The sequence below is a fragment of the Cnephaeus nilssonii genome (assembly GCF_951640355.1).
Source record: "Cnephaeus nilssonii genome assembly, chromosome: 16".
Classification (NCBI taxonomy): domain Eukaryota; kingdom Metazoa; phylum Chordata; class Mammalia; order Chiroptera; family Vespertilionidae; genus Cnephaeus; species Cnephaeus nilssonii.
Window position 1 is genome coordinate 21,522,633 of NC_137087.1, and position 12,338 is coordinate 21,534,970.

General features: G+C 42.6%; 1 protein-coding gene across 2 annotated transcripts in view; it reads right to left on the reverse strand.

The window, feature by feature from the left end:
• Positions 1 to 11,675, reverse strand: part of VPS26A (VPS26 retromer complex component A) — a 31,016-nt gene extending 19,341 nt beyond the window's left edge. Inside the window, exons 1-2 of one of the 2 annotated variants that reach the window (XM_079793318.1) lie at positions 11,565 to 11,675; positions 4,467 to 4,616 (exon numbers count right to left, since the gene is read on the reverse strand). In XM_079793318.1, the coding sequence (XP_079649444.1) occupies positions 4,467 to 4,616; positions 11,565 to 11,567 (153 nt within the window). In that variant the 5' untranslated portion in view covers positions 11,568 to 11,675. Of the gene's footprint in view, positions 1 to 4,466; positions 4,617 to 11,223; positions 11,445 to 11,564 lie in introns of those variants that run through there. The other variant, XM_079793319.1, reaches the window with a different exon arrangement.
• Between the last annotated feature and the right edge of the window lie 663 nt (positions 11,676 to 12,338).

The window sequence follows — 12,338 nt, forward strand, 5'->3', positions numbered from 1 at the left end:
TAAAGATTTAAATTTTGAATATGATTTGTCTTACAAACTTATGAGGTAAAATATATAATCTCAAAATCCCTGAATTCATATCTGCCAAATGAAAATCTTAATTTTTTTTCCACAATTGGAACACATTTTTAATAGTTTTATTATTTGCTATATATCACTAGCCTAAGTTCATACCAATACATGCCCAATTCTGGAACAGGTTATACCTTTCATCCTATTAAAAATCTTAATTTTATAAAATCTTAATTTGACAAAATATCTGTAAAGTACCGTATTTTCCAGCGTATAAGACGACTGGGCGTATGATTATCCTGGGTTAAAAAGTCGTCTTATACGCCAGAAAATACGGTATGTAAAAGGATTTCAAAAAAGACATAAAGCAATACAAAGACTTAAGAAATTACCGTATTTTCCGGCGTATAAGAACGTTTTAACCCAGGAAAGTCTTATATGCCCAGTTGTTTTATATGCCGAAAAATACGGTACACGCATATTAAAATAAAATTCCAAATGTTTAAGGATTAGCTAATAAAAACAACATATTCTTTACTATAGAAAATATTGGTAATGTGACTCTTTAATGCTTTTTTCCCAACAATGCTTCTAAAAAGATAATGGAAATCGAGGACCAATAAAAAAAAAAGAGGTCCAATTACTTAATTAAAATAATCACTCTCCTCTATCTTTCATATTTGTAACTAGGATGTTAGTTACTTGCCTTCCAAATTAATATCTCAGAAAAAGAATAATTAAATTGTGGTACATCATATAATGAAATATTATTAAAGTTTAAAAATAATATGGTCAAAGAATTTTTAATGATGTGGGAAGATGTGCATGATATGTTACATGAAGGAAGCATGGTCAAACTGTATACAACTATAATGCCAATTATATTTTTTAAAACTACAGAAAACAAATTCTCTTAACAGCAGCTACTTTTGGATTATAATTTTGTTTTCTTCTTGGTAGTTCTCCAGGGTTTTTTCCCGTCTGTGTGTGTGTGTGTGTGTGTGTGTGTGTCTGAGACCCCTCACCCCTTACCACCCGCCTACAGAGGAGGTGGGAGAGACTCCCACCACCACCACTATGCTCGCCAGCTGTGACCCCGGCTTCTGGCTGAGCAGCGCTCCCCCTGTGGGAGCACACTGACCACCAGGAGGCAGCTCCTGTGTTGAGTGCCATGGGGTGATCGGTGCCTGACGGCCAGCGGAAGGGACCGAGAGGTTAGCTGTTCCTGCTCGCTCGCCAGCCCCGCCCCTTCCGCGGGTGGCCATCAGGCAATCGGAACCTGCCAGGTGGGGAAAGAGACCAAGAGGTGGTCAGTGCGCCTCATAGTGACTGGTCCAGCGGTCATAGGATAGAGGTCTGGTGCACAAGTGGGAGCCCCGGATCGGGGTGGGGGGGTCCCCGCTGGGGGGCAGGGCCCGCCTGGATGAGGGGCCGCCGGGGGTTTGCAGGCTGGCTCTGCCCCCAGCGGGGACCTCCACCCCAATTGGTCACGTGGCCAGCCTGTAAACCGCCCACAGCCTCTCGCCCAGGCCAACCATGCCCCCGATCAGGGTGGGAGTCCCCACTGGGGGCAGGGCCAGCCTCGGCTTGGGGCTGCCAAGGGTTGGCAGGCCAGCCACACCCTCAATTGGGGTGGGGGTCCCTGCTGGGGGGGCGGGGCTGGCCTGGGCTTGGGGCCGCTGAGGGTTTGCAGGCTGGCCCCACCCCCCAATCAGGCTGGGTTCGCTGGCACAGTGGGCGTCATAGCAACCGGTCGTTCCGGCGTTACGGTCGCTGGCTTTTTATATATATAGATTTTAAGCCTAATTCAAGCTACTGAGGAATCTGAAGAATCCCAGAATAGGAAGACATAATTAAGTATACTGGTTTAAAAGCTATTCTGCAATGGAGCATAGAAAAATAAGTGAAATTATGGTGGTGAACTGGGCTAAAGAATTTTAACACCAACTCAGTGATACTTTTGTAACGTTTATTATAATTTCAAACTAACAGAAAAGTTGCAAGAACAGCACCAGGAAATCTCACATAACCTTTACTCAGACCCATCAGATGTGCTTATATTTGGTCCCATATGCTTTATCATCTTCCCTATATGTACACATATGCATGCATATATACATACTTTTCTTTATAACCAAGAATAAATTGGAGACATCATGCCCCTCTACCCAAAACGCTTCATGTGTACCTGCTAAGAAAATGGACTTTCTCTTACATAATCACAGTACAATTATCAAAACCAGGAAAGTTTAACATTCCATAGTCTATATTCAAATTCCATCAACTGTCCTAATAATGTACTTTATATCCTTTTTTCCTGCTAGCCAGGCTCCAATCCAGTTTCACACGTTACATATAGTTACCAGAGGCCCGAAGCACGAAGATTCGTGCAAGAATGGGCCTTCCTTCCCCTGGCTGCTGGCACCGCCTTCACTCTGGCCCGGAGCCACCTTTCCACCTTCCCAAGCTGCCCAGAGGCCCGGAGCAGCTGGGGCAGTGCAGAATGCCTGTGTCCCGTCCCCAGCTGCTTGGCGCCTGTGTATGCAAATTAACCCGCCATCTTTGTTGTGTTAATTTGCATACTCACTCCTGACTGGCTGGTGGGCGTTGCGAAGGTAGTCAATTTGCATCTTTCTCTTTTATTAGTGTAGATGTCTCTCAGTCTCCTTTAATCTAGAACATTCCTCAGTCATTGCCTTTCCTGACCTTCATTTTTTTAAGAATACAGGTCAGTTACCATATAGAATATCCCTCAATTTAGGCTTGTTTGATGTTTTATCAGACTCAACTTTTACACTTTTGGCAAGAACACCACAGAAGTGAAGTTGTGTCCTTCTTAGTGTATCTTATTAGGAAGCACATGATGCCAGTTTGTTCTAATACTGGTGATGTTAACTATGATCACTTGGTCAAGGTAACCCTCCAAGTTTCTCCAATCTAAAGTTACTATTTTCCTTTTGCTATGAGTAAGTAACCACAGTAGACAAACTTGGCACTATCTATATATATATATAAAAGCCTAAGCGACTGTTCAACCAGTAGCTATGACGCGCACTGACCACCAGGGGGCAGACACTCTGATTGGTAGGTTAGCTTGCTGCTGGGATCCGGCCTATCGGGACTGGGCGATTCCCAGTCAGGGCGTATGCCCAGGTTGATGGCTGAGTCCCCAGTCGGGGTGCAGGAGCCAAGCAATGTTTCTCCCTCAGATTGATGTTTCTCTATCTCTCCCTCTCCCTTTCTCTCTCTCTAAAATCAATAAAAAAATGTTTTTTTTAAAAAGGAAATAATCATATCCTACCAAATTTTGGAGAAAAATTTATGTATATAGACGTCTGTATTACCAAAGATATGGTGACACATTGTAAGCCATATGAAAAAAATGAGAAAAAAGAAAAAGAAAAACTACTTAAATATCCAAAAATAGGAAAATAGTGCCCGGCTGGCATGGCTCAGTGGTTGAGCATCAACCTATGATGCAGGAGGTCACGGATCAATTCCCGGTCAGGCCATATGCCCAGTTTGTGGGCTCGCTCCCCAGTGTGGGGCATGCAGGAGGCAGCCAATCAATGATTATCTCTCATCATTGATGTTTCTATCTCTCTCTCCCTCTCTTTTCCTCTCTGAAATCAATAAAAACATATTAAAAAGGAAAAAGTATGCTTAATATACTATATATACATAAACATTAATTAATTAATGCAGAGACTAGGAAGAAGCACACTCAAATTTTAACAGTGAATTCTTTCCAGATGATGGCATTATAGTTATTTTATTTTCCAAATTGTTTAATATGTGTCTATATTACTTTAATAAGCATGGAAGAAAAACCTCTCATATTTTATACTAAAAAAACTATTTCAAGTGTTTTATGGCTTGACTTTGTCTACGGTATTACCATTCCTAAGTATCACAGACTAATGACTTGATTCCCTAAGGTATAAGAATCCTATACATTAAAAAAAAAGAATCTTATACATCACTTGATAAGGAAAAGGAAAGTGAAACCTTATAGAAGGTATTATAAATGTATCTGACCATGCAGAGACACATTCCAAACATACTCCTCCACAGGGTACCAAGAAATGAGAGATACAATGGTAGTAGTACAGAGATAAGCTACAAAGAATGAGAAAGAAAGATTTACAAAGGTATACTAGGGAATTATCCTTAATCTCTATAACTCAACAAATTTTGCATGGATTGCAGCCCCATTGGAGAAACTGTCAGAAGCAGATAGTCACAAACACAAAATTTTGCACACAATTTAATTTAAACTCTGTCGCTGTAACTCTTCTAGTTTAAGAATCTTTCCTGTAAATGTTCTAATAAAGCAAGGTTTTTAGCTGACCCTCCGAAAAAAAAAATTCCATCTCTAAAAGATCATTCATATTTAGAAACAGCAGATACCACTTTGGTGACTAATTCTAGCATCCTACAAACAAATGATTTACCTTTCCTGAAACAGATTCCCCATCATAGAAAAGATAGTGTTTTTCTACTTTGCCATCTTCAGTTTTCATTTCCGCCATTTTCCTGGTTTCCCCATCATTAAGGACAACATCAATCTCACAAATGGGACCAAAAAAGCCGCCAAGAAAACTCTGAAATAAAAGAAAAATGCTCATAATGATCATGTTTTCTCAGTTGCTATGTTTTATAATTCAAATTTAATTACCTATGACCTACAATTAAAGAGACTGTAAATCTGTGAATTCATAGGAAATAAGAATTTAAATTTAACACAATAATGTAAATACTGTTAATACTGTACACTAAATAATTTAAGATAAATTCGTGTTAAATTTTTTACAATAAAAAGACAAAAACTACACAAATTTAAACATGCTATAATTTCAATCATTTACATACATAACCACTATAAATAATCAAATACATATACCAGAAATCTAAAATCTGCATTGAAGTTATCTTTAGTTATACTTCTATAAGGTTCTTTCATTATAGCAGAACCCATAAATCCAAATTACTTGTACAAATCCAGATGAATTATTATGGTGTACTACTTTCTGTAAAATCTACTTCTATATAAGACTGAACAAGAAGTGTTAGATTGTGTAAGCCCTTGGAATAAAACTGGGTCTAATGGAAGAGAAAAATTAAATTTCTGTGAATTTTTCCAAAGAAAATGTATAAGCCTTGTTCTGTAAATCCTGAATATGACAGACTATAAGAGACAAAGATCAACTGCTTTTGATTGTCAAAGCATACTAGTAATACAAAGTCCATTAGTAACTCCAATAATCAGATTTAGTTGTGGATTATTTTTGTCATTTACAAAAGCTAGTTTTCTATTATTTTAAAAAATTTACAGAGAACAATCTCCTATCCTGTTTCCTATATCCCTTTTTACTCTGCCCTAATATCCAGAGAGATCGTTTAAAAACATAAATCTGATCATCGTTCTGTTTAAAATCCTTTAGTGTGCTGGTGATAGTATAAATGAGAACACCTATTTAAAAAATAGGTGGCATCGCGCCCCTGGGTCCGGGTGAAGCTGGATCCCGGGTCTGGGTGAGGCCCTGCGCCCCTGGATCTGGGAGAGGCTGGGTCCCGGGTCCGGGTGAGGCCGTGCGCCCCTGGATCCTGGTGAGGCTGGGTCCCGGGTCCGGGTGAGGCCGCGCCCCTGGGTCTGGGAGAGGCCACGCGCCCCTGGGTCCGGGTGAGGCCACGCGCCCCTGGGTCTGGGTGAGGCCTCACACACCTGGGTCCGGGTGAGGCCACGCGCCCCGGGGCCTGGGTGATGCTGGGTCCCGGGTCTGGGTGAGGCCGCACGCCCCTAAGTCCGGGAGAAGCCGCGCCCCTGCATCTGGGCGAGACCAAACCAGAGGGAGTTGGACCTGCATTACCACCATTTGTCCACCATCCAGAGCTGAAAAGTCAGTGCCGACATGTACACATAAGGAACTGGTGGACATTGAAATTGGGTCTCAAAAGAACTGTTGGTCCAGAAAGAAACTTACTACAGACTGATTCATTTGCCTGTCAGCATAACTACTATTGCTCGTCTCACATTCGGTTCTTATAAGTGTATTTCTAGTAACACATGATCTCACTCATCTAGGGGAAATGATGAACAACATAGACTGATGAACAAGAACAGACCCAGAAACAAGGAGGCATCGATCTGACTGTCAGGCCTCAGAGGGAGGGTAGGAGAGGGTGGGGGTAGGGGGGAGAGATCAACCAAGGGACTTGTGTGCATGCATACGAGCCTAACCAATGGTTAAGGACAACAGGGGGGTGGGGGCATCCGTGGGGAGGGGTGGGGGATGGGAATGGGGGGATGAGGACAAATATGTGACACCTTAATCAATAAAGAAATTTAAAAAAAAAAAGAATTAATGAATGAATGCATGGATAGGTGGAACAACAATAAATGTTTCTCTATCTCCCTTCCTCTCTAAAATCAATAAGTATAATAAAAAATATTAAATAAAAAAAAATAGGTGGCATTATCTGGTAAAGCTAAACATATCCCATGACCCACCAATTACACCCCTAGGTATCTACCCAAACAGAAACTCTTATATACATGAACCAGGAGACAGTATAAGAATGTTCACAACCATCGCTGTTCACAATAGCCCCAAATAGTTAACAATCCAAATATACATTAACAAGAGAATGGATACATAAATTTTAGTCTATAGTCATACAGTGAGCAATGGAATGAGATACAGCCACAAACAAGCATGAATCTCACACATATAATGTCAAGTGAAAGAGGCCAGACACAAAAATACACACTGTATGATTCCATTTATTAAGTCAAAAAAATGTAACACCCATTATAGTTCTAGAAGTCAGGAACTGGTTGGAGAAAGCACTAAGAGAACTTCTGGGTGCTGCTAGTCGTGTTCTGTTTGTTTTTAGCTGAGTGCTTTATACACAGGTATGTTCTACTTTGTGAAAATTCATCCAGCTATACACATATTTGTGCACTTTTATATAGCTAATGTTTACTTCAGTGAAATGTTTTTTTAAAATATATTTTTATTGATTTCAGATAGGGAGGGAGAGGGAGAGGTAGAAACATCAATAAGAATCATTCATTGGCTGCCTCCTGCACGCCCCACCCTACGGGGGATCGAGCCCGGAATCTGGGCATGACCTCCTGGTTCATAGGTCCATGCTCAACCACTAAGACACACTGGCTGGGCTGAAATGTTATTTCACACACACACACACACACACGCACTATTTCCTCACATGGCCTACATATTATTTGGCTCTATCCATCTCTCCAGCCACACATGCCTCAACCGATCCAAGTTCATCAAATTTGCCACTCTCCTTCTTGACCTAGATCAAGTATCCTTAACCTAACTAATTCATCTTTTCAGTCTCAGTTTGACTCATGTCCATAAAGAGGCTTTCCCTAACTTCCTAATCAAAATTGGATTCTCCAAATTTAGATCTCACAACACCTACTTTTGATTATTCTGTACTTTTTCTTACTGTGTTGTTAGCTCATGTGAGAGGGGGTTTTTATCTACTTTCTTCACGCTGTATCCCCAATGCCATATTGTTAGCTAACATGAGTTGGGATTTTTATCTGCTTTCTTTAAAAAAAAAAAAAAAGTTTTACTGATTTTTAGAAACAGAAGGGAGAGGAAGAGAGGTAGAGAGACATGGGTGTGAAAGATAAACATGGATCCGCTGCTTCCTGCAGGCCCCCTACTGGGGATCTGAAACCCAGGCATGTGCCCTGACAGGGAACTGAGGCGACGACACCCAACCAAACTGAGCCACACCAGCCAGGGATCCTAGTTAGCTTTTATATATATATTTATTTTATTGATTTCAGAGAGAGAGAGAAACATCAATGATGAGAGAGAAGCATTGATTGGCTGCCTCCTGCACGTCCCCTGCTGGGGATCGAGCCTGCAACCCAGGCATATGCCATTGACAGGAATCAAACCTGGGACCCTTCAGTCTACAGGCCAACACTCTATCCACTGAGCCAAACCGGCTAGGGCTCCTAGTTAGCTTTTAATACCCGAAGTTTTAAATTCAAAACTTGCTCAAAATAGTGTATTTTCTCCAAAGCGCTACAGATATGAGAATGTACAGCAGCTCAATATCAGTCATCTGATATTTACTAATTATGAACAATGTGTAAAAGCACTGAGCTGGGGTGTGTGGGGGTTGTGGTGTGTGTGTGTGTGTGTAGCAATTATGAAAGGGTAGAAGACAATGGCCTCATTTGAGTTATAACATAGAAGCAGGACAATGACATTTAATTTTCTCATTCCCCCTTAATATTTCCCCAGAGCTGCTTCCAGAAAAAATGAATTTGCCGAAGCCGGTTTGGCTCAGTGGATAGAGCGTCGGCCTGCGGACTGAAAGGTCCCGGGTTCGATTCCGGTCAAGGGCATGTATCTTGGTTGCAGGCACATCCCCAGTAGGGGATGTGCAGGAGGCAGCTAATCGATGTTTCTCTCTCATCGATGTTTCTAACTCTCTATCTCTCTCCCTTTCTCTCTGTAAAAAATCAATAAAATATATTTAAAAAAATGAATTTGAAAACTATAAAAATTATCTTATAGATAAATAGGAAATACAATGGTAACATTTTTTCCACATACATATATTTAACACATAAAGCTGAACTTTGAATTTGAAGGCTAATATTAAAAGATCAAGTAATCAAAAATAAAATATCAAAATTGCCACTAATTAAAATGCAAAATAGACTTGAGTCTTATAAAACTTCCCAATTAACTAATAACATAATTAAACATAAGGATTATTTTGACACAATACATAAAAATTAAAAATATGTAGGAACTATGCCATCCTTTATTTCCTGTATGCATTAAGTATTTCATAATTAAAAATTAAAAAGTAGACTTAATTTTCAACACAATCAAAAAACTAAGATTGGGAGAGATCAGAAGATATTTAAAAAACCCAGTATTGCATTTGCAGAATAACAACAGGTTGAAAAATAAAACTACAAAACTTTCAACAAGGTTTAATTGATGCCATGAGAATTTAGCACTGGGTTAACATCCAGTTTTTTTACACTAGGATATATAAAAATTAATTAGTCTTACTAAAAGCCTCCAGAAAATTGTGGATGTCTTACATTTAACAAGAAGACAACAGAGAGAAAAAAATACCTGAGAAAAAAATTATCTTTTTTTCTAAAAGGAGTTAAAAGAAAGGATTCTCTACCCAAAGTTTTGCTTTTGAAGTTTTTATTTCAAGGTGTGCATCTTCTGTTATTTCACACAAAAAGTCACAAAATTAAAATCTTTCAGCCTTGGATGGTTGGAGGGTGACCTTCCCGTACACCAAAAGGTTTTGTGTTATATCCCCGGTCGGGGTGAGTACAGGACAACCTATTGATGTTTCTCTCTCTCTCTCTCTCTCTCTCTCTCTCTCTCTCTCTCTCCCACATGGTCTCTCTAAAATCAATAAAAACATATCCTCAGGTGAAGATTTAAAATATCTAAAAATAAATATTTTATTCATTCAAAATCAAATTAAAAAAATACTTCTCCCAATATATAAAGAGGAAACAAACTACAGAATTGTCAGAATGGTGAAGACTTGAAGAAGAAAAGGGAATAAAAATTGTAACAACGATTAGGATACATTAATATAGACTTCTGAAATTACAGAAGGCAGTTTTGAGATCTTTAAAGTGAAAGACTACTCAATTCTTTTGGAAAAGTTATCTTCAAGTAAACATTTAGAATATGAGAATTTTAGGAGCAATACTTGACACTTAATATACAAGTTAAAATTCATAGATAGCCTTTAAATAACTAAACTGCAATATATGACAATTAAAACATTATAGAAATTGTTTTTTTGTTTTTAGGCCTAAACCTTGTATCACTGGCTTTAGTTTAATTTAAGATTGCTCATATAATTTGTAAATCCAATATTATTACCATCTAGCAAAACTACATGTAGCTATATTAAAAACCAAACTTTTTAGCTCTCACTGAAGAAATTTCACTAGGTCCAGTGGATGTAAAGAAATGCAACTCAACGTGAGTGGAAAGGAGGCTCTCAAAATTTATTCATTTATCCCATACACAGCAATGAAACAGCAAATTTTCATACATATGTGCCCATTTCAAGGTTATAAAGCCTTAGAATTAAGTTTGACGACTAACTTGAAAATAAAAATAAATTGCTCACGAACATAATTCAAAAGCTTATTAGAAGTAACCATTTTAAATGTAAGCAAAAAGTAGGAGGAGGGCCTTTTAAGTTTTCTTTGCAAATTAGGTTCAATGAAAGAAGACTTCCCTAACACCTGACTAGGCAAGGTCCCCAACGCTTCCTTCCTAGTATGTATCACAACGGTAATTCCCACGTTGAACAAATAATTACACAAACGTGTATTTCCCTCTAGACTGGAAGCTACAAGAGGGCAAGGGCTGTCTCAGTCTCGCTCACGGCTCCTGAGCACACCTAATTAGTGGTTGAATGAAAGGGGGAAAGGTCCCAAGTTTAAAAATGAGCATGTCCATCCTGACTTGTCTTTATTCAAAGTAACTTTCAAAAATAAACCTAGGTTGATCTTTTGCCAAAGTGTCATGCCGCTTCCTGAACCGCTGAGCTTGGGGAAAGCAGGGAGCACTAGGAGCACACACAGTAGGCGCTCAACAACACGCTTGCCAAATGAAACGAATAAACTAATACCACCAGTAAACGAGCCCGAGGAGATCAAATCCAGAGGCTGCCAACACACACACACACAGTGACACGCCATCGTGCCCACGCTAATGCTTCCCACTGTGCTTGGAGTACTCTGCTTTTCCTCCCTCTGCTCCCAGGCCGTTTCAACATCCCATTACATTTAGAAATTAGAAATCGCGTTACTCTTCTAGAAAAGGCTTGGGGAAGGAAATGAAAGCCAGTGCTTACACCAGCGGGCTTTAACGTCCCCGGCGTTAGAGACGCCCCCCATTCCAACGCCCTGTTCTTTTTCCTCTCTCATTCTACAAGTGTCAACGTCCACCAGAACTAGGGTCAAGAAATCTCAGATTGTCACCATACCCAGGTTTGAAAAAAAACACCCACGGAGTTAGAGTCCTCCAGCTAGTGACACTCGGGCAAAGACTGGCCACGTCCCCTTCCCCCGAGTCCAGAACCAGGGGACTCCAGCGCCACCCCACGTGAAAGAAGCCGAAGCGGCCAGGGAAGAGCGGAGGGACTGGCTACCTTGGAAGGGGAGGCGGCGGCGAGTCCCCGCAGAGGCGGGGTCCGAGGACCCAGCCAGGGCCCCCACCGCCGACCGAGGAACGAGGGCTGAGGCTCAGACATGGCCGGGAGAGCGCGCCGCCGCCCGCGGGTGCTAGGGCCACGCCGAGGGTGGGAAGAGTCCGCGTCGCCCGCCCTTCCCAGACCCCGCCGTGGCCCGACGGGGCCTAACCCGGCTTCCCGCCCCGCTAGCCTGCCGTTCCCCGCGGCTCCTCCCGCGACACCGGGCCCGCGGTTGGCCGTCCCACCGCGCACTCCCGAGCTGGGGCTGGCGGCCAGCGCGCGGGGCGCCGCGCACTCACCATGGTCAGCACCGCGCCGCCGCGTCCCCCGCGCTCCACTCCTCTCCCCTCAGGAGAACTCCCAGACCCGCACTCCGTCACGTGACCCCGGGCCGCCGACTGCACGTGACCCCTTCCTTCCTCCCCTCCCTCCGCACCGACTTCCTACTGGCCTCTCGCCCCGCCCTACTGGCCGGCGAGTGTGGTGCGAGAAAGGCCGCTTGGGGGCGGGGCTTCGCGCTCCACCCTACGGCGGAGGGGGCGGGGCCCTGAGTTGTCGTAAACTGGGCGGGGCCTGGGCGGCCGGAGGCTCCCCAGGTCCCCCTCGCGCTCCTCTCCGTCACGTGACGGTCGGTTGCTGACCGGCTTCTTTGCCCCCAGCGGTTCCTCTTCCCCGTTTGAGTAGCTGGGAAAGGAGGGAGGGTTTGTTCGGGAGGCGCCGTCCGCCGGTGGGTTACCGGCCCCCGAGGGGAAGGGAAGCTGTTACTCCAGGTCCTGCCTCCTCAGGCCTCGCCAGAGACGTGCTCTCTAATCCGGAGTTGAGGCATTCTTCCAACTTTCTCGAACTCTACCCAGCTCTCTCTCCCTCCGAAAACTTCTTGGTTTCGCGAACTTGTTAACTTTGTTGCCGCTGAAGAGAGGACCAAAGGGAAAAAATGTCAGCGTATCATCTACGTTGCTTCCTGAAGTACACGGACCGGGAACTGTAAAGGGCTCTCGTCGGTGGCAGCGCCTTGCCCTTCCGTGAGTGGGAAAGGCTTCCTGAGAAGCCCGGTGACGCCGCCCCAGCTGGTT